This window comes from Silurus aristotelis (genome assembly GCF_946808225.1).
Source record: "Silurus aristotelis genome assembly, chromosome: 5".
Taxonomy (NCBI): Eukaryota; Metazoa; Chordata; class Actinopteri; order Siluriformes; family Siluridae; genus Silurus; species Silurus aristotelis.
This window is the reverse complement of record NC_139578.1, coordinates 25,681,860-25,705,634: the sequence shown is the minus strand read 5'-3', so window position 1 is coordinate 25,705,634 and position 23,775 is coordinate 25,681,860. Positions and strand designations below refer to the sequence as shown.

Below are 23,775 nucleotides of genomic sequence, written 5' to 3'. Positions count from 1 at the left end.
ACTTTCCCTTTCATTCTTGCAGATACCCTACTATCACAAATCACTCCTGTCACTCTTCTCCACCCACTCCACCCTGCCTGCACTCTTTTCTTTACTTCTCTAACACACTCTCCATTACTTTGCACTGTTGACCCCAGGTACCTGAACTCCTCCACCTTCTCCACCTCTTCTCCCTGCAACCGCATCACTCCACTGCCCTCCCTCTCATTCACACACATGTACTCTGTCTTACTCCTACTGACTTTCATTCCCCTTCTCTCAAGCGCATATCTCCACCTCTCCAGGCTCTTCTCAACCTGCTCTCTACTCTCACCACAAATCACAATATCATCTGCAAACATCATAGTCCAGGGAGACTCCTGTCTGACCTCGTCCGTCAACCTGTCCATCACCACTGCAAACAGGAAAGGGCTCAGGGCCGATCCTTGATGCAGTCCAACCTTCACCCTGAACCAGTCTGTCGTACCTACTGCACACTTCACTGCCGTCACACTGTCCTCATACATGTCCTGCACCACCCTCACATACTTCTCTGACACACCTGACTTCCTCATACAATACCACAACTCCTCTCTCGGCACCCTGTCGTACGCTTTCTCTAAATCCACAAATACACAATGCAGCTCCTTCTGTCCTTCTCTATACTTCTCCATCAACATCCTCAAAGCAAATAAGGCATCTGTGGTGCTCTTCCTCGGCATGAAACCATACTGTTGCTCACAGATGGTCACCTCTTCTCTCAGCCTGGCTTCCACTACTCTTTCCCATAACTTCATGGTGTGACTGATCAACTTAATTCCCCTGTAGTTACTGAAGGTCTGCACATCTCCCTTATGTTTAAAGATCGGTACCAGCACACTCCTTCTCCATTCCTCAGGCATCCTCTCCCCTTCCAGAATCCTGTTAAACAATCTGGTTAAAAGCTCCACTGCCATCTCTCCTAAACATCTCAACGCTTCTACCGGTATGTCATCTGGTCCAACCGACTTTCCATTCTTCATCCTCTTAATCGCTGCTCTCACTTCCTCCTTACTAATCCTATTTACATCCTGCTTCACCAACTCCACATCCTCCAACCTTCTCTCTCTCTGATTTTCCTCATTCATCAGCTGCTCAAAATACTCCCTCCATCTTCTCAACACACTCTCCTCATTAGTCAACACATTTCCCTCTCCATCCTTTATTGCTCTAACTTGCAGTACATCCTTCCCAGCTCGGTCCCTCTGCCTGGCCAATCGTACATGCTGAGTCCCCCTAATAAACTAATTTCTAATCCTGTCCATCCTTGTCACTCCCAACGAAAATCTCAACATCTTCAGCTCAGCTACCTTCAGCTCCACCTCCTGTCTTTTACTCAATGCCACTGTTTTTAATCCATACAACATCGCAGGTTTTACCACAGTCCTATGAACTTTTCCTTTCGCTCTTGCAGATACCCTTCTATCACAAATCACTCCTGCCACTATTCTCCACCCACTCCACCCTGCCAGCACTCTTTTCTTCACTTCTCTAACTCACTCTCCATTACTTTGCACTGTTGAACCCAGGTACCTGAACTCCACATTCATCACCTCTTCTCCCTGCAACCTCACCACTCCACTGCCTTTCCTCTCACTCACACACAGGTACTCTGTCTTACTCCTACTTACTTTCATTTCCCTTCTCTCCAGTGCATACCTCCATCTCTCCAGGCTCTTCTCAACCTGCTCCCTACTCTCACCACAAATCACAATATCATCCGCAAACATCATAGTCCACAGAGACTCCTGTCTGACTTTGTCCGCCAACCTGTCCTTCAAAACTGCAAACAGGAAAGGGCTCAGAGCCGACCCTTGATGCAGTCCCACCTCCACCTTGAACCAGTCTCTCGTTCCTACGGAACACTTCACTGCTCTCACACTGTCCTCATACATGTCCTGCACCACCCTCACATACTTCTTTGACACACCTGACTACCTCATACAATACCACAAATCCTCTCTCGGCACCCTGACGGACGATTTCTCTACATTCACAAACACACAATGCAACTCTTTCTGACCTTCTTAATACTTCTTCATCAACATTCTTAAACCAAATATTTCATCTGTAGTGCTCTTCCGTGGCATGAAACCATACTGTTGCTCACAGATGGTCACCTATTCTCTCAGCCTGACTACTCTTTCCCTACTACTCTTTTCCATAACTTCCTGGTGTGGCTGATTAACTTTATTCCCCTGTACTTCCTGCAGGTCTGCACATCTCCCTTTTTCTTTAAAAATGGTACCAGCACAATTCTCCATTTCTCTGGCATCCTCTCAGCTTCCAGCTTCTCTGGCGTCATCTACAGCTAGTAGATGACACTGAGCAGTAGTCTTCAATGGATCTTGAACAGCCTACCGAACAGCAGCTAGCAGATGACAGTGAGAATCACACCACAAACGATCAATCCTAAACCCAGTCAAGTTTAAGTGTTCTGAATCCTGTAACGTGTTTTACTTACATGCTGGGGAGAGTACAATCTCCTGATCAGCATACACCAGATAGTTAAACTTCCTTACAATCGGTCCTTCAAGCTAAATAGTAAACCTTCCTAAGATTTGGTCCTTCGAGCTCGATAGTAAACTTTCCTTTTAAACTAATCCTATCCAGTTCCTGCTTTACATCTCCACATCATCCAACCTTCTTTTTCTCTCATTTTCCATATTTATCAGCTGCTTAAAATACTCCCTCCATCTTCTCAAAACACTCTCCTCACTAGTCAACACATTTCCATCTCCATCCTTCATTGCTCTAACTTGCAGCACATCCTTCCCAGCTCAGTCCCTCTGTCTTTCAAATAAGTACAAATCCCTTTTTCCTTCCTTAGTGTCCAACTTCTCATACAGATCCTCATATGCCTTTTCCTTTCATTTTGCCACATCACTCTTCACCTGCTGCTGCATCTCCTTATACTCCTGCCTACTTTTCTCATCACTCTGCCGATCCCAAATCTGTTTCACCAAACTCTTTCTGCTTATGCTCTGCTCTCCTGCACTTCCTCATTCCACCACCATGTCTCTTTGTCTTCTCTTCTATTTCCAGATGTCACACAAGTGTACCTTTCTAGCTGTTTCCCTTATCACTTCTGCAGTAGTTGCCCAATCATCCCGCAGCTCTTCACCATTACCGGACCCCTATCTGACCTCTTCCCTGAATCTCATACTACAGTTTTCCTCCTTCAGTTTTAACCATCGTATTTTTTTTTATTAGTCTTCACTTTCCTTCTTTTCTTTTTCAGCTCCAACGCCATCCTATAGACCACCATTCCAAGCTGTCTAGCTACACTGTCCCCTGCCAACACCTTACAGTCTCCAATCTCCTTCAAGTTGCATCTCCTACACAGAACACCTTTGTGCACCTGCCTCCAATCTTATATGTCACCCTATGATCCTAGTTCTTCTTAAAATAAGTGTTCACCACTGCCATTTCCATCCTTTTAGCAAAATCTACCACCATCTGCCCTTCCACATTCCTCTCCTTAAGGCCATAAATACCCACCATCTCCTCATCACCTCTGTTCCCTTCACCAACATATCATTTAAAGTCTGGCCCAATTACCAATCTTTCATTCCTAGGTTCACTCTTCACCACTTTATCTAACTCACTGCAGAATTTTTCCTTCTCCTCCATCTCACAACCCACTTTTGGAGCATAGGCACTGATGACATTTATCATCACCCCTTCAACTTCCAGCTTCACGTTCATCAGAAACTCTCTTCACTTCCACTGCAATCTTACTGAACTCTTCCTTCAGAATCCCCCTACACCATTTCTCTTTCCATCCACACCATTGCCTCTTGGCCTTACTCCCTTTCCACTTGGTCTCCTGAACACACAACTTATCTTCCTTTCTCCTTTCCATTATATCAGGTCCCTCTCTCCTTTTACCAGTCATAGTACCAACATTTAAAGTAACCAACCCTAATCTCCACTCTCCTCCACTTCTCCTTTCCCTGCTTCTCCTTTCCCTGCTATGGCAGTAAAAGATTTAGGAGCAGTAATTAACAGATTGCCACAGTGTTTATTATTATTGTAGTAGTAGTAGTTGTTATGAATGCTAATTTAATCCCATTTCACAACATAGACACAACACCAGGGGTGCAATTGCACATTTTCTGAGGGGGTATGCAAAGTCATGGTTCATCAATCTATAAATACAGGAATACAGTAAATACACTACAAGTATTGGCACCCCTCAATTTTGGCACCCCTTATTTGTGGTACCCCTCATGTGAAGACCCCCTATATTTGCTGCATACCCCATTTTTGCACCTCTGCACAACAAGGTTATCCATAAAAGGTTTAATGCATGATAATAAAATTTGAGCACAAGACACCAATTTACTTTTTACCAATTAAACGTTTTTAGCAATAAAATAGCTTGATCTTAAAGGGAATGACTATTATCATTTGACTGTGTTTATGTGACACAATCACCAAATTTAATATTTTTGTAAATTAAAAAAACCCTTATTTTAATTTCAATAATGTATTTAACAATAGTAAGTTTATTTTACAATTATAATCAAGTATTCAATTCATATATTTATTAAGTGACATTCTTTATGCCAGTTTATAAGCTATTTAACAAAACATGATTTAGCCACCTGAACAGTGTGACACTGATAAGTGTCTGTTTATTACTACTTGCATATATTCAGCTTTAATATTTGCTCCAAATGTGTTCCTGTATTCTAGTTCTCACATGGGCCCTTTGGCAAAATGGCTTACAGATCCAGTTTCGAAAAAGTAACATGTGTAAATAAAAATATTAGTTTTTTCTGACAGCATTAATTGTTATTGTCTTGATCAATTTACTGCTAATTATTATTAAGAAAAGGAACAACTAATTCAAGTATGAAATGGTTTCATGTTCAAAATGAGGTGTAAAATAAAAATAATGTCTGTCTTGTTTTATACAAAATATTGATATGTATTTTTTTGTCCACAACACAGAGAAATTACAGGTGGTTGGTCCAGCAGCTCCTCTTGTTGTTGTAGCTGGTAAAGATCTAATTCTGCCCTGTTTTATCAAATCCAACACCAGTGTTGTGGACATGAGAGTGGAGTGGTTCAAACTGAATGACGACTCATTAGTGCATCTCTATGAGGATCATGAAGACAGAAATAAAAATCAGGCTCAGACTTACTGTAAAAGAACATCACTGTTTAAAGAGGAGCTACAGAAAGGCAATGCTTCACTCAAACTATCAGCTCTCAGAGTCTCTGATGAAGGAAAATATAAGTGTCTCATTATGGACAAATCACAATCTGATGACATCACTGTGAATATATATATGATGAGTGTTTATGATTTGTGCATACATAGACCTTAAATAAATTTAATACACTTTAAATAAATGATCCCCTGGACACTGATGTAATTTTCTAATGAGACAATCAATCTATTGATAAATACCACATGTGGGTGGGCCTTCATAAAACAGGGTGGGCAAAACTAAAAGTATTGTATGAAAGCTACACGCCACATAACAGAAAATAAATGAATAAATTAACTATTAACAATGAAAAGTTGAACTTACGTTTACATGTCTTTAGTCTTAGATGACGGGCTTTCGGTTAAACACAAGATGATCTTGTCATAACCATAAAGTGTCTCTGTCAGTTCACATTCAAAGGAGAGCAGAGACAAATTGCATGGATGAACAGTAAGCATTGAGGAATGTAGACATGTTTTTACATGGTTTGTTGTGGAGAACAGTCTTTTCACCACTACATAATGTCATCAGAAGAGTAATAAGTGTAATAAAATAAAAAAAATGTGACATTTGGAAAGATGTCATCAGGACTGTTATCCAGCAATTCCATGAGTGATGGGAGGTCCTGTCCAGCATCTGCCTTCCTTTTAGTTGCTCCATGTGAGCTCAGCATCAACAATGTCTATGTTATAGTGTTTACCTGCAACTGTTAGGGAGTCTCTGTCTCCGAATGTATTTGAACTGGGTAAACAGGCAACATCAGCATCATGAGGCCATAGGTGTTATCAAAAACGCCTGTTCAGCTCCCTAATTTGTCGATCCAACACCTTATTCTACAGATGCCTTCAATCTTCATCACTTTTCATGCTGTCACTTTTACCAAGAGAGCTTGTGATCACGGAGGCAGACAATTTAAAAGGAAGTTTCCTTTCCTGGGTGGAGGCGACATCCATTTTGTGTACATCATGTTTTTCCATCAGGTCATGCGTTAATTTAAGCACTTTCTCAAAATCGTGATTCGTGCTGTTTTTAAAAATATTTACTCTGGCCTATATCTTTACAAGTCTTCCATGCTAGTATCGAATACAAACTGCAACAAGTTCTTTCTCGCATTATTAGCCGGCTGGTCAAGCAAACAGAACAATTCCAAAAGAATTCCCGTTTAATGCTTCCTCACTTTCTCTACGACCATACGACAGAATATCTGGCTTGGCACAAAAAAGTACAACATCAAGCACAAATCTATGTTTGTAACTTTCTACAAAAGATGCATTTACTTTGTCTAAGTTGATCAAACACTTCACCTCTGCCATCTGGCTGGTGACTTTGTCTGTAAGCGGTTAGTTTTTTTTGTGAATGCAGGTGTCCTGTGCTATTCTGATGCTTCTTAGATGCTTGACTTAGATGTATCCAATCTTTAAATTCATCTTGTTTAAATTTTGCTTTTATTAGCTCAGGAAAGTGCCTGCAGGATTTACAAAAAACTGCATCACTGGCTGTGGTATATTCCAACCAGCCGAATCTCTCATACCATCGCGAAGAAAAACATTGTTTTCCTAATTTTGTAATAACTGGAAATTCTTGCAATTTTGGCTGCATCAGTGGCTCATCCAGATCCATGGCCACAGGAAGTGGGGGTGCTGGGGGTGCTACAGCACCCCCTCTTGGTGAGAGAGAGATTTTAAAAAAATGTAGGCCTATTAAAAATATTTTGCACAATTTATAAATTCCTTATGAATATTTTAGGAAATTATTTTGACACACGTAGGCTATTAAGTGTATTTTGAAATTTATTTAAATTATTTTGATAATTTAAATTATATAGATTTTTCAAGTTCATTTGTAAAGCGCGTTTCACACGCGCCGGTGATTTTAGTTTGGCTTTCTCTGGCAGCGCGCAAAGAAAATTAGCTCTTTTACAACAACATGAAGATATCAGAAAAAGAGATCGGTGGTCTCTTTCCTGCTCGTGTTCCACATCCCTCTCAAAGCGCAGAGCGGTAGGCTATAACGCGTCTTTGTGTGGAAATATAAAACTTTTTTTTTTATTTTAATTTTTATTTTTTTTAAATGGATTCAACTTTATTATATTATGTAAGTTACCAGTATTTACTGATATGTATTTCAATGCTTTACAGGCTTTAGTGTGTTGTTTCTTTGTTTTGTTTCTTTTTATTATTTCAAAACAACCCCCCAACCACCGCAACACCGCCGGTATTTGGTCCACTACCACCGCAGTGGTAAAAAAAAAAAGTGCCATCATCACAGCCCTATGTTATTTTTTAAAATGTATTCTAAATAGGCCCATAGGCTCATAGATTTTTTTGTCAAAAATAAATAAATAATTCACAGCACCCCCTGTTCAAAATTACTTCCAGCGGCCCTGTCCAGATCTGACAGATCTGGTGGTGGAGTTCCAGAATCATTTGACATTGATGCTTTTAGTTCATTAGCAAATGCTCCATGTTTAATTAATGAAGACGCCGGCCTAGGCTCTTTAACAGGAGATTGAGGTTCATTTGCAGCCACAGGTGGAATTATATGTTGGCCTTAATTAACTTTTTTATGACAACAGGTTCCACGTATCTCAGTTAGGTTGCATTTAAGTAACAATATTAATTTCAGTAAACTTATGTTAATTACATAAAGTTAATGTAATGTTGTTTAGTTAAATCAACTTAACATTCTTAATTTAGTTTTAATATATAAGGTCATTAAGTTCTAAAATGTATATTGTTGCCAAATACAACCAAAACAAATAATCCAGTTTTATTGATTAGTTTATTCAATGAATCTACAGGTATTTACATTTTTTTCCAACAAGAATGTGTACAGTACAAAATATGAAAACTGCCTTTATTTTCCAAAAAATCTAATTTATGTTTACTTATTACAAAAATACTAATAAAACTATAAGCATTTACAAAATAATAATAAAAAACAAATAATAATAAAAAAACCTTATTTTTTTTATATTTCCTTTTTCTTTGAAACTGAAAAAAGCTAACAATGCATCAGTTATTCAATGCAAGACCAACATGAAAGAATGAACATGATCAGTACTAAAACAAATGTACTGCTACAGCAAACAGCCCATCTTTATGGTAAAAACATACAGTATGCCCTACCTTATGAGCATCTGCTCCTTCATGTACGATGCCATAGATTCCCAGGGTGGTGTTGCAACCGAGGTTGCAACGACATCAAGTTTAACATCCTAAAAATATTAAGTATAAAAAAAGAATTACCAACAGACCAAAGAGGAGAGGAGGGGTTGGTTGCACAGAAACATAAAATACGTTTAAAAAAAAAATGTAAATGACTTACCATATATTCCTTCACAAGGTTTGATGGTCTTCATTCAGGTAGACAATAAGCGCTTTCAGGATGCATTCACGTTTGTTTCTTAATGGAGACAATCTGAACAATGTAAAATGAGCATAAGTTAGCGCTTTACTGTACATCTAAAACTTTAAGTAGCATCATACAGATTATCCCACTGTTATGCTTTTAGTCAAGTTTGTCAATCCTAGCGACCAGTACAAGACATCCAAAAATGGTCCTTAATCAGGAGAATTTTTCAATTTCTGCTATGGAAAAGATGCACAATAATCTTTGAGGTCAGAGTTGTTCCAATTGTTGCAGGTGCAAAAACACAACTCTGGTGCATACCGTTTCATTAAAACAGTCTGGTTCCAAATGAAAAGTCGCAAACTATCCAGGTCGCAGTTTCGGTAACACCCTGAAATTGAGTTACGGCGCAGAGGTTTTCCAAGACAGGTTCTACTTGGAATAGGCCTTTCAAGGGTCCTTCAAATAAGTCGAGTGCTCGCACTGTGCGTCAGGTGCAGCAAAATGTCACAGTATATGTTGGAATGTTTCTCGCAATGAACCACGGCTCATGATGCTACCACCACCATGCTTGACTGTACGCAAGACACAATTTTCTCCACACATGCTGGACTCCATCTGAGCCAGACAAGTTTATCTTAGTCTCATCAGACCACAGGACATGGTTCCAGAAATTGGACAGGTTGTTCTTCAGCAAACTGTTTGTGGGTTTTCTTATGAGCAGCTTAAAAAGAGGCTCCTTTTGGGATAATGGCCTGCAAACCGACTTGTTGCAGTGTGTAGCGTATGGTCTGAGCACTAACAAGCGAAGCTTCCGCTTTTGCAACCTCTAAAGCAATGCTGCAGTAATTCTGCTCCTGGAGCACAGTGTGAGGACTTCTACTTCTTTGAGGGAACCTTACGAGGCCTTTTTCAAGTAGAACCCCTCTTGGAACACATCTGTACTGTAACTTAATTTCAGGGTGTTTATGAATCTTCAGCCTCGGCAACTTTATGGAGAGCAACAATTCTAGATCATAAATCCTCAGAGTTTTCTTTGTCATGAGGTGTCATGTGGAACATCCAATAGTCAGTGTAGGAGAATTGCACTCATTTGTATATACACACACACACACACACACACACACACACACACACACACACACATATATATATATATATATATATGTATATGCGTGCGCGCGCACACACACACACACCAACATTTAAAGATATACTACACTAAAAGTAAGTATATATATATATATATATATATATATATATATATATATATATATATATATATATATATATATATATATATATATATATATATATTGTTACATACCAGGATAACAGCAAATACAGGCATGGAGTCATGAATCCGTTTCAATAGTTTATCTGAAACCTATTTGAAATAAATTTACAGCTCAATATATCACAGTCGTTTTTTTTTTTTTTTTTAGGTCTTAAACAAAAAGGTTCACATTCAAATCACCCCCAAAACATATTAAAATTACCAGTAGCCTGCTGATACATCTCACTGTCCTTTAGGCATGGCCATCTCGACTATCCTACCGCACATGCATGCACGTAGTGTCTCTGTCACTGTTTCAAAATGGTGACGGCGCGAAAATCCTGGAAAACATCAAAAAGATATGGTATCCACTCCCGTGAAAGTCCACGAGATCTGTGCAAAGAAAGGGACCCAAAAAGTGAGAAGACATACAGTGAGGAAAATTAGTATTTGAACACCCTGCTATTTTGCAAGTTCTCAAACTTAGAAATCATGAAGGGGTCTGAAATTGTCATCGTAGGTGCATGTCCACTGTGAGAGAGATAATCTAAAAAAAAAAATCCAGAAATCACAATATATGATTTTTAAACTATTTATTTGTATGATACAGCTGCAAATAAGTATTTGAACACCTGTCTATCAGATAGAATTCTGACCCTCAAAGACCTGTTAGTCTGCCTTTAAAATGTCCACCTCCACTACATTTATTATCCTAAATTAGATGCACCTGTTTGAGGTTGTTAGATGCATAAAGACACCTGTCCACCCCATACAATCAGTAAGAATCCAACTACTAACATGGCCAAGACCAAAGAGCTGTCCAAAGACACCAGAGACAAAATTGTACACCTCCACAAGGCTGGAAAGGGCTACGGGGAAATTGCCAAGCAGCTTGGTGAAAAAAGGTCCACTGTTGGAGCAATCATTAGAAAATGGAAGAAGCTAAACATGACTGTCAATCTCCCTCGGACTGGGGCTCCATGCAAGATCTCACCTTGTGAGGTCTCAATGATCCTAAGGAAGGTGAGGAATCCGCCCAGAACTACACGGGAGGAGCTGGTCAATGACCTGAAAAGAGCTGGGACCACCGTTTCTGTTGGTAATACACTAAGACGTCATGGTTTAAAATCATGCATGGCACGGAAGGTTCCCCTGCTTAAACCAGCACATGTCCAGGCACGTCTTAAGTTTGCCAATGACCATTTGGATGATCCAGAGGAGTCATGGGAGAAAGTCATGTGGTCAGATGAGACCAAAATAGAACTTTTGGGTCATAATTCCACTAAACGTGTTTGGAGGAAGAAGAATGATGAGTACCATCCCAAGAACACCATCCCTACTGTGAAGCATGGAGGTGGTAGCATCATGCTTTGGGGGTGTTTTTCTGCACATGGGACAGGGCGACTGCACTGTATTAAGGAGAGGATGACCGGGGCCATGTATTGCGAGATTTTGGGGAACAACCTCCTTCCCTCAGTTAGAGCATTAAAGATGGGTCGAGGCTGGGTCTTCCAACATGACAATGACCCGAAGCACACAGCCAGGATAACCAAGGAGTGGCTCTGTAAGAAGCATATCAAGGTTCTGGCGTGGCCTAGCCAGTCTCCAGACCTAAACCCAATAGAGAATCTTTGGAGGGAGCTCAAACTCCGTGTTTCTCAGCGACAGGCCAGAAACCTGATTGATCTAGAGAAGATCTGTGTGGAGGAGTGGGCCAAAATCCCTCCTGCAGTGTGTGCAAACCTGGTGAAAAACTACAGGAAACGTTTGACCTCTGTAATTGCAAACAAAGGCTACTGTACCAAATATTAACATTGACTTTCTCAGGTGTTCAAATACTTATTTGCAGCTGTATCATATAAATAAATAGTTAAAAAAAATCATACATTGTGATTTCTGGATTTTTTTTTTTAGATTATGTCTCTCACAGTGGACATGCACCTACGATGACAATTTCAGATTTCTAAGTGGGAGAACTTGCAAAATAGCAGGGTGTTCAAATACTTATTTTCCTCACTGTATGGTCCAACCATGTCCCTCGTGACAACGAAGTGCATCCGAAGCTTGTCCGTCATCCCACCGAAGTCGCGCTTCCAGAAAGTGCTCATCCGCGAATTCGCACTCTATCGCGTGTGATCAAGAATGAACCAATCACAAAGCATGCCGAGATGATCACTAGCCATTTGACCGTATCCGAACTCGTTGACCTGCTCATGAACTCTTTTCTATGTTTTTTTTTTTTTTCTCTGCTCTCCATGCAAACAAAGCAAAAGAGGATTAAACATTGATAACATCTTTACGACTGTATATTACTTATCCATATGTTATTGCCATGTACTTAATCAGACAAATAGATGACCTTATTACAAAATAAAATACAGAATAAAATCAAAATAAAACAATACAATAGTGAAATAAAATGTAAATGTGGGTTCATCACACCTTCCCCCTTAAAAGGGAACATTTTGATCCCATAGATCAACATTTTCAGACAGGTCTATCAATAACTTTTTAATATCGAGATAGACAATCAGCAATAACATTATCTTTACCCTTAACATGATTTATCACAATGTCATACTCTTGCAAAATTAAACTCCAGTTTAACAATCTTCTGTTTTTGTTCCTCATCTTACTCAAAAACACTAATGGATTATGATCAGTATAAACAATGAGGGGTTTTTACAATGTACATAAGTAAACATCAAACTGTTGTAGTGCTAGAATCAAAGCTAATAGCTCTTTCTCAATGGTTGAATAGTTTCTTTGATGCTAGTTGAACTTTTTGGAGAAATATGCCACAGGGTGCTCGACCTTGTCGATTTCATCCTGTTGTAACAACACTGCACCAGCAGCATCATCGCTAGCATCTACAGCCACTGAAAATGGTTTATTAAAATCAGGAGACTGGAGCACAGGGTAATGACATAACATGGACTTAAGTTTGTCAAATGCCTTTTGGCAGGATTCACTCCAGACAAACTTCTCTCTTTCCTTAAGCAAATTTGTCAGGGGTAAGGCGACATCAGCAAAGATCTTGCAAAACTTGCGATAATATCCCACCAATCCCAAGAATCTCCTCAAAGCTTTCTTATTGGTGGGAACAGGAAAGGCCAATACTGCCTGGATCTTAGCATCAACTGGAACTACCTGACCTTGACCAATAACATGTCCCAGATATGTTACATGAGCACATCCAAATTCACTCTTAGCCAATTTAACTGTTAGGTTGGCTTCTGACAATTTTTCAAACAGTCTGCCAACATCTTTGAGATGACTTTTCCAAGTTTCATTCCCAGTCACCAAATCATCTATGTAAGCACTAGTGTTGGGCAAATCTTTGATCACTGCATGAATCATTCTTTGGAACGTGGCTGGTGAATTTTTCATCCCAAATGGGAGAACCTGATATTCGTACAGCCCAGAATGTGTTACAAAAGCAGATATTTCTCTACCTCGTTCAGTTAATGGAACACACCAATAACCTTTTAACAAATCGATCTTAGTGAGGAACTTTGATTGTCCCACTTTGTCAATACCAATCTACCCTTGGGATTGGAAAAGCATCAGTCTTGCTAACAGCGTTGACTTTTCTATAGTCTGTACAAAATCTTGTACTACCATCAGGCTTGGGTACAAGCACACACGGAGAGCTCCAATTGGAGTGTGATGGCTGAATGATGTTGTTCTTTAACATGTAAGCCACTTCCTCTTCAGCTAGCCTACATTTCTCAGGACTCATCCTATACGGATGTTGTTTGAGTGGTTGAGCATTACCTAAATCAACATCATGAACTGCTACATGAGTTATTTTAGGAACATCAGGAAACAAATCTCGATGCTGAAGCACCAAGTCCATCATTTGAGCTTGTTGCCAAGGCTCTAAATGTGACATTTTCACATCAAGGTTCTGCAGAATCTCAGAATTGGACAATTTACAGGAAATGATTTTGGGTTTGATGGAGGGTGCCTCCTCCTGACAATCATCACCTACAGCACTCTTACCCTGGCTAACAACTGAGACAATCTGCACAGACCTATCATGGTAGGGTTTCAACATGTTGATGTGACATAACTGTCTGGCCTTTCTCCTATCTGGAGTTGTCACAATGTAATTGAGGTCATTAACCTTGGAATGGATCTCATAAGGTCCATGGAATCTACCCTGTAGGGGATTGGACTGCAGTGGGAACAAAACAAGCACTCTCTCTCCTGGCTTAAATGTTCTTGCCCTAGCCTTGCGGTTGTACCAAGTTTTCATCTTCCCTTGAGTAGCCTTAAGATTCTCCTTGGCTAGTGCACAGGCTCTATTAAGTCTCTCTTTGAAATTAAGGACATAATCCAACAAATTAACATGAGTGTAGTTGTTAGTCCACTGCTCACCCAGCAGGGCTAACGGTCCTCTTACCTGGTGTCCAAAAACCAGCTCAAAAGGGCTGAAACCCAGAGACTCTTGGATTGACTCTCTAGCCGCAAACAACAACAAATGAACACCTTCATCCAAATCCTTCTCATTCTCAAAGCAGTATGTCCAAATCATGGTTTTCAGGGTGAAATGAAATCTTTCTAAAGCACCTTGGCTCTCAGGATGATATGCACTTGATGTAATCTGCTTGATTCCCAACTGGTAAATAACCTGCTGGAATAATCCGGAGGTAAAATTACTACCCTGATCCAATTTAATCTCTTTTGGCAGCCCAAACAAAGTGAAAAACTTTATCAAGGCCCTAGAAACGGTGGCTGCTTTGATATTTCTGAGTGGAATTGCTTCAGGGAACCTTGTTGAAGCACACATGATAGTCACCATGTACTTATTTCCAGTTCTTGTTCGGGGTAAAGGCCCCACACAATCCACAATAACCCTTGAGAAAGGCTCACCAAAGGCTGGGATAGGTTTCAATGGTGCCACAGGAGGGTCAAACTGGTGTTTACCCACTACCTGACAAGTGTGGCATGTGCGACAGAAGTTTGCAACATCTTTGCGCAAACCTGGCCAGAAGAATTGCTTCATGATCTTGTTAACAGTCTTGTTAACACCAAGATGACCACCTAGAGGTAAGCTATGTGCCATGGTAAGTATGTCCTTCCTATAAACTTTAGGTACAACAACTTGGTTAATAACTGCCCAATCTTCATTGGCAGGAATATCAGGAGGACGCCATTTCCGCATCAAAACCCCGTCTTTCAGGTAAAACCCAACGGGCACTTTGACAATTTCCTCATCAGGGAGAGCTTTTTCTCTCAATTCAGCAATCTCAGGATCACTGCTTTGCTCAGTGATTAATTGCTTTCTTGACAAAGATAAACCATCAGACACATGCAAATCGTTCCCAACTTCTTGTGGCGAACTAATAACATCTTAATAACAGCCACTATCTAACCTATGACCTGAACGATCAAGGTCATGCTTCAACAACGTGCTAGATTGTACAGAGTTCTCCTCTTCTCCTGCCTGGTTCGCCATAGCTCGAGTCACTGCACATGAAGGGAAAAACTCCAAGTCTAACTTAGACTCATCTTTAATGCTTGGCTTAGAGGTCAACTGAACAGAGGGAACGACTTTTCCACCAGCTAAGTCATTGCAGAGTAAAAGAGAAATACCTTTGACAGGGAGGCTGGACATGAGCCCCACTTTAACTTGTCCTGTTACTAAGTCTGACTTCAGAAACACGGAGTGCAAAGGTACGGTCACAATTCTCCCCTCAATACCCTGAACAAGAATAAAGTCCCCTATTGCCTTGTCTTCACTTCCACAGGAGGGCAATGCCTCTTTTAACAAAAGCGATTGGGACGCCCCAGTATCACGGAGAATTCGGATGGGTTGAGAAGGAGAATTTTCACTTGGAGAAACAAATACCTCTGACACGAAAGGAAGAAACTCTTCCCTCAGAAGATCAGACGACTCAGCCTTTTTAGCATCATAAGGACAAAATGATTCACGTGAACCAAACTCAATAGGCATTTCTGTGACAGACTTCACCAAAGCATTAGGCGAGGGCCCCTTTTCTCTCTTTCTTTGAAGAATTAGGCACTCCGACAAGACATGACCCATGTTTCTTGCAATAATGACACGTAGGACCTGTAGGCGCCTCCTTCTTGGTATCACCAAACTTTTTCTTAACATCAGCACTTCTGTCTTTAACCTCTGTGGTCTGGGCTGAATTAAGTTTACCACCACTCTTCTTAGGTGGATATGGCCTATCATGAGATCCAAACTTAGACTTATGAGTGAGTGAATACTCATCTGCCAACTTAGCAGCTTCATGTAGTGTGGACACGTCTTTCTCATCCAGGTAAGACTTAATAGCATCCTTAACACACAGCTTAAATTCTTCAACCAACATCAAGTCTTTCAATTTCTTGAAATCACTATTGACTGCTCTAGATGTACACCAACGCTCAAAGTACACCTCCTTATCATGAGCAAATTCAACATATGTCTGACTATCAATCTTTCTGAGACTCCTAAATTTCTGTCTGTAAGCTTCCGGAACCAACTCGTAAGCTGACAAAATGGCTTGCTTAACCACATCATAGTTCGAAGCATCATCAACAGACAAAGCTGAATAAGCTTGTTGAGCTTTTCCTTTTATAACACTTTGCAGCATCAAAGACCAATACTCAATGGGCCACTTCAAACTCTCAGCCACTTTTTCAAAATGCTGGAAATATTTGTCAACCTCCAGCTCATCAAAAGGAGGAACTAACCTCACTATTCTGCTAGCACTGAATTTGTTTGTATTTAATGGATCTGCTTTTCCTAGCTTTGCTAACTGAAGCTGTTTTTCTATTTTTGAAAACACACTGATCAAAATCAAAGAACAACAATGACTGTAGCATGGAAAAAGATTACAACAAAATTTTCTGAAGGTTACAACAGTCAGCAGTTAGTATCAATTTTTCAAACAGTCTGCCAACATCTTTGAGATGACTTTTCCAAGTTTCATTCCCAGTCACCAAATCATCTATGTAAGCACTAGTGTTGGGCAAATCTTTGATCACTGCATGAATCATTCTTTGGAACGTGGCTGGTGAATTTTTCATCCCAAATGGGAGAACCTGATATTCGTACAGCCCAGAATGTGTTACAAAAGCAGATATTTCTCTACCTCGTTCAGTTAATGGAACACACCAATAACCTTTTAACAAATCGATCTTAGTGAGGAACTTTGATTGTCCCACTTTGTCAATACCAATCTACCCTTGGGATTGGAAAAGCATCAGTCTTGCTAACAGCGTTGACTTTTCTATAGTCTGTACAAAATCTTGTACTACCATCAGGCTTGGGTACAAGCACACACGGAGAGCTCCAATTGGAGTGTGATGGCTGAATGATGTTGTTCTTTAACATGTAAGCCACTTCCTCTTCAGCTAGCCTACATTTCTCAGGACTCATCCTATACGGATGTTGTTTGAGTGGTTGAGCATTACCTAAATCAACATTGCTACATGAGTTATTTTAGGAACATCAGGAAACAAATCTCGATGCTGAAGCACCAAGTCCATCATTTGAGCTTGTTGCCAAGGCTCTAAATGTGACATTTTCACATCAAGGTTCTGCAGAATCTCAGAATTGGACAATTTACAGGAAATGATTTTGGGTTTGATGGAGGGTGCCTCCTCCTGACAATCATCACCTACAGCACTCTTACCCTGGCTAACAACTGAGACAATCTGCACAGACCTATCATGGTAGGGTTTCAACATGTTGATGTGACATAACTGTCTGGCCTTTCTCCTATCTGGAGTTGTCACAATGTAATTGAGGTCATTAACCTTGGAATGGATCTCATAAGGTCCATGGAATCTACCCTGTAGGGGATTGGACTGCAGTGGGAACAAAACAAGCACTCTCTCTCCTGGCTTAAATGTTCTTGCCCTAGCCTTGCGGTTGTACCAAGTTTTCATCTTCCCTTGAGTAGCCTTAAGATTCTCCTTGGCTAGTGCACAGGCTCTATTAAGTCTCTCTTTGAAATTAAGGACATAATCCAACAAATTAACATGAGTGTAGTTGTTAGTCCACTGCTCACCCAGCAGGGCTAACGGTCCTCTTACCTGGTGTCCAAAAACCAGCTCAAAAGGGCTGAAACCCAGAGACTCTTGGATTGACTCTCTAGCCGCAAACAACAACAAATGAACACCTTCATCCAAATCCTTCTCATTCTCAAAGCAGTATGTCCAAATCATGGTTTTCAGGGTGGAATGAAATCTTTCTAAAGCACCTTGGCTCTCAGGATGATATGCACTTGATGTAATCTGCTTGATTCCCAACTGGTAAATAACCTGCTGGAATAATCCGGAGGTAAAATTACTACCCTGATCCAATTGAATCTCTTTTGGCAGCCCAAACAAAGTGAAAAACTTTATCAAGGCCCTAGAAACGGTGGCTGCTTTGATATTTCTGAGTGGAATTGCTTCAGGGAACCTTGTTGAAGCACACATGATAGTCACCATGTACTTATTTCCAGTTCTTGTTCGGGGTAAAGGCCCCACACAATCCACAATAACCCTTGAGAAAGGCTCACCAAAGGCTGGGATAGGTTTCAATGGTGCCACAGGAGGGTCAAACTGGTGTTTACCCACTACCTGACAAGTGTGGCATGTGCGACAGAAGTTTGCAACATCTTTGCGCAAACCTGGCCAGAAGAATTGCTTCATGATCTTGTTAACAGTCTTGTTAACACCAAGATGACCACCTAGAGGTAAGCTATGTGCCATGGTAAGTATGTCCTTCCTATAAACTTTAGGTACAACAACTTGGTTAATAACTGCCCAATCTTCATTGGCAGGAATATCAGGAGGACGCCATTTCCGCATCAAAACCCCGTCTTTCAGGTAAAACCCAACGGGCACTTTGACAATTTCCTCATCAGGGAGAGCTTTTTCTCTCAATTCAGCAATCTCAGGATCACTGCTTTGCTCAGTGATTAATTGCTTTCTTGACAAAGATAAACCATCAGACACATGCGAATCGTTCCCAACTTCTTGTGGCGAACTAATAACATCTTAATAACAGCCACTATCTAACCTATGACCTGAACGATCAAGGTCATGCTTCGACAACGTGCTAGATTGTACAGAGTTCTCCTCTTCTCCTGCCTGGTTCGCCATAGCTCGAGTCACTGCACATGAAGGGAAAAACTCCAAGTCTAACTTAGACTCATCTTTAATGCTTGGCTTAGAGGTCAACTGAACAGAGGGAACGACTTTTCCACCAGCTAAGTCATTGCAGAGTAAAAGAGAAATACCTTTGACAGGGAGGCTGGACATGAGCCCCACTTTAACTTGTCCTGTTACTAAGTCTGACTTCAGAAACACGGAGTGCAAAGGTACGGTCACAATTCTCCCCTCAATACCCTGAACAAGAATAAAGTCCCCTATTGCCTTGTCTTCACTTCCACAGGAGGGCAATGCCTCTTTTAACAAAAGCGATTGGGACGCCCCAGTATCACGGAGAATTCGGATGGGTTGAGAAGGAGAATTTTCACTTGGAGAAACAAATACCTCTGACACGAAAGGAAGAAACTCTTCCCTCAGAAGATCAGACGACTCAGCCTTTTTAGCATCATAAGGACAAAATGATTCACGTGAACCAAACTCAATAGGCATTTCTGTGACAGACTTCACCAAAGCATTAGGCGAGGGCCCCTTTTCTCTCTTTCTTTGAAGAATTAGGCACTCCGACAAGACATGACCCAGTTTCTTGCAATAATGACACGTAGGACCTGTAGGCGCCTCCTTCTTGGTATCACCAAACTTTTTCTTAACATCAGCACTTCTGTCTTTAACCTCTGTGGTCTGGGCTGAATTAAGTTTACCACCACTCTTCTTAGGTGGATATGGCCTATCATGAGATCCAAACTTAGACTTATGAGTGAGTGAATACTCATCTGCCAACTTAGCAGCTTCATGTAGTGTGGACACGTCTTTCTCATCCAGGTAAGACTTAATAGCATCCTTAACACACAGCTTAAATTCTTCAACCAACATCAAGTCTTTCAATTTCTTGAAATCACTATTGACTGCTCTAGATGTACACCAACGCTCAAAGTACACCTCCTTATCATGAGCAAATTCAACATATGTCTGACTATCAATCTTTCTGAGACTTCTAAATTTCTGTCTGTAAGCTTCCGGAACCAACTCGTAAGCTGACAAAATGGCTTGCTTAACCACATCATAGTTCGAAGCATCATCAACAGACAAAGCTGAATAAGCTTGTTGAGCTTTTCCTTTTATAACACTTTGCAGCATCAAAGACCAATACTCAATGGGCCACTTCAAACTCTCAGCCACTTTTTCAAAATGCTGGAAATATTTGTCAACCTCCAGCTCATCAAAAGGAGGAACTAACCTCACTATTCTGCTAGCACTGAATTTGTTTGTATTTAATGGATCTGCTTTTCCTAGCTTTGCTAACTGAAGCTGTTTTTCTATTTTTTCTCTTTCCAGCTCTATTCTTTCTCTTTCAATCAGCATCCTTTCCTTTTCCATTCATTTCTGTCTTTCTCTTTCTCTATCTTCTCTGTCTCTTTCCAATTTCAATTTATCCAGTTCAAACTGTCTTTCTTTTTCTCTCTCATCAGCACGTTCTTTTTCTCTTTCTCTCTCCAACTGAATCAGTCGTATTTTTAACTCTATGTCTGAGCCACTTTTAGGTTAAGGCTCCATATCAGATGCTCCAAATTGAGCCAAGTCTTCACTTGTAAAAACACCCTCATCATGATAATGTTGTGCTAACACTTTTACAATCGTTTCTTTTCCGTAACTTACATTCAAACCAGCTAATTTTAGCATCTTAGCAACTTCCAATAAATCAGTTTTTCTCAATTGCTGCAGACCCTTAACAGTAGGTAATTCCAAAAACTCTTTTACTGCTGCTGCCATAATTACGAGAAAAAAAAAAAAAAAAAAACACTTAGATTCAATAAATGCTAACTTAATGCAAATGACTCGTCAAAATGGTAAAAATCCCGGAAGAGCCCCCAATTTTTTGTTACATACCAGGATAACAGCAAATACAGGCATTGAGTCATGAATCCGTTTCAATAATTTATCTCAAACCTATTTAAAATAAATTTACAGCCCTCTATATCACAGTCGTTTTTTTTTTTTTTTTCGTCTTAAACAAAAAGGTTCACATTCAAATCACCCCCAAAACATATTAACATTACCAGTAGCCTGCTGATACATCTCACTGTCCTTTAGGCATGGCCATCTTGACTATCCTACCGCACATGCATGCACGTAGTGTCTCTGTCACTGTTTCAAAATGGTGACGGCGCGAAAATCCTGGAAAACATCCAAAAGATATGGTATCCACTCCCGAGAAAGTCCACGAGATCTGTGCAAAGAAAGGGATCCAAAAAGTGAGAAGACATATGGTCCAACCATGTCCCTCGCGACAACGAAGTGCATCCGAAGCTTGTCTGTCATCCCACCAAAGTCGCGCTTCCAGAAAGTTCTCCTCCGCGAATTCACGCTCTATCGCGTGTGATCAAGAATGAACCAATCACAAAGCATGCCGAGATGATCACTAGCCATTTGACCGTATCCGAACTCGTTGACCTGCTCATGAACTCTTTCTATGTTTTTTTTTTTTCTCCATGCAAACAAAGCATAAGAGGATTAAACATTGATAACATCTTTACCACTGTATATTACTTATCCTTATGTTATTGCCATGTACTTAATCAGACAAATAGATGACCTTATGACAAAATTAAATGTAAATTAAATTAAATGTAAATGTGTATATATATATATATATATATATATATATATATATATATATATATATATATATATATATATATATATATATATATGTGTGTGTGTGTGTGTGTGTGTGTGTGTGTGTGTGTGTTCTAGAAATATTACCTCTAGAAATAGCCTACTAATATCCGATCACTGCCGTCCTCCTGCCAGACAAAGACATCAGCATGGCAAAGATTAATATTACCCTAATAATAAAAATCGAATAATAAAATTAAATAATCACATTTCAACAAATATAAATTAAATTAAAGCAAAAAACAAGAACGTAACTGTTAGATTTTTATCATGCCCAAAACGAAACTTAATTCATGGAGAGATTTTCCATACAACCTGTGAAGCTCCGTAGTGCCTTTCTGATATCAGGGAAGAAGAAATACACAGCACACAGAATGTAGCAATGTTTCCTCTCTTCAGTTTATTGCAGGTGGCAGACACGTATTTATACACAGGATGATACAGTCCACACACACACACACACACACGAACACGCACACACATATTGGGGAGAAAGCTGACCTTAAGTGTTTCCTGTTTAGACTAGAGGATATACCAGTCAGAGATTTATGAACCCAGATAAGACTCTCTGTTTACCTTACAGACTAACATCCTATAGACACTGAACGGACAAAGGAATGTGTGTGAGATAGTGTGAAAACAGTTTTAACACTAACAGTAACTAAGATGAATGTGAAACCCACACATGAGGAACACGGTAACATCATGAAAATATCATACAAAACATTAGATTATTTGCAATTAACCAACCTGACCTAATGACATCCTCAATATATATAGATAAAAAAGTAAAATATCACCTGGCGGTGTCTTCGCTTGAAAAATCTTCGCTTGTTTTCTCTTTTTGAACCTGATTCCCATTAAATGGCGCCGATCAAAAACAGAGCAGAAAACCACCTTTTGACCAAAGCGCGGTACTGCAGAAGCAACACAACTATTTCTTTCGTTTTACTTAAATTAGTTGTGTTAAACTGAAATCTTACTATTTTTACATTTTGTCAACACGACTCTTTTAATTTTAATACACAAACTTAAGTACATTATTTAATTTAAACATAGTTATATTCTTTGGGCCAACAGCAGCCACATTTAATTTTTTTGAGTGTATAATTAGTATATACAATTTAGGCTTTTTAAAATATTTTCTAATTGATATTTGCTTCGCCATTTTAAAAATTTAACTGGAATGCCTGATTACAGCTATTCCATCTTTACGTCGTGAAGCACAGTGGGCGGAAGTATCTAAAATGTACAAATCTTATTTAACTTTTATTTTTGACAAGCGTATTTGGCAAACTGCATGAAATTATTATTTATATATAAATATATAAAGTTATAATGTGATAAGACAATTGTTATTATTATTGTTAATTAAATTATTATTTGGAAAATCACTAATTTCTGATTGGGTGGGCCACAATTCAATGTGCGTGGGCCCAGGGTCATTCGCCATTGCCACATATAAAAAAAAATTTCAGTATTTCTGAATACTCGGAATGGAATGGGATGTGATGAGAAACTTGAACTTACTGGAGGACAAATGCCATAAAGGTAAATGTAAATAACTGGCGCACTATCCAAGATGATGTTCACTCTTCCTCAATTTGAGTTATACTTGGAATTAAAATTTTATTACCATTAATACCCTTACGAGGAAAATATCAAGGTCCGTGACGTCGGAGTGACGTGGGGCTGCCTTCCCGTGGGCTCACCACCTGCAGGAGGGACCGTATGGGACGGTGCTGTGAGGATTGGGCAGCAGTCGAAGGCGGGGGCCTGCTTAGGCTGCTGCCCCCGCGACCCGAATTATGGATAAGCGGGAGAAAATGAATGAATGAATGAATGAATGAATGAATGAATGAATTACCATTAATAATTTAATTTAATTTAATTTTAGTTTAGTTTAGTTTAGTTTAGTTTAGTTTAGTTTAGTTTAGTTTAGTTTAGTGAATTGAATTGAATTGAATTTTGAAATATCAAGCATCAAAACTTATTGTATAATTTTGATCATATAAAGAACAAACTACATGACCATCTAAAAATGATCAGGAAATAATAACCTCTATTGGGAATGTTAAATGATTTACTGGTATTATTTTGAGGTTAAAAGTTTAA

The 23,775-nt window shown here is 39.7% G+C and overlaps 1 protein-coding gene and 1 long non-coding RNA gene across 5 annotated transcripts in view; one reads left to right on the top strand and one right to left on the bottom strand.

Moving 5' to 3' along the window:
- LOC310726840 (butyrophilin subfamily 1 member A1-like) overlaps nt 1–23,775 on the top strand; it is an 88,799-nt gene that overhangs the window by 31,778 nt on the left and 33,246 nt on the right. Inside the window, exon 3 of one of the 4 annotated variants that reach the window (XM_083542831.1) lies at nt 4,978–5,325. The exons of the other annotated variants lie outside the window; for them this stretch is intronic. Coding sequence (XP_083398957.1) covers nt 4,978–5,325 — 348 coding nt within the window. The remainder of the gene's footprint in view (nt 1–4,977; nt 5,326–23,775) is intronic. 4 annotated transcript variants of the gene reach the window in all.
- Nucleotides 8,375–23,271, bottom strand: LOC310726918. Its single transcript, XR_014533867.1, has 3 exons — nt 22,644–23,271; nt 8,568–9,304; nt 8,375–8,457 (listed from the first exon to the last, which is right to left on the bottom strand). It is a non-coding gene; the product is annotated as an uncharacterized lncRNA (long non-coding RNA).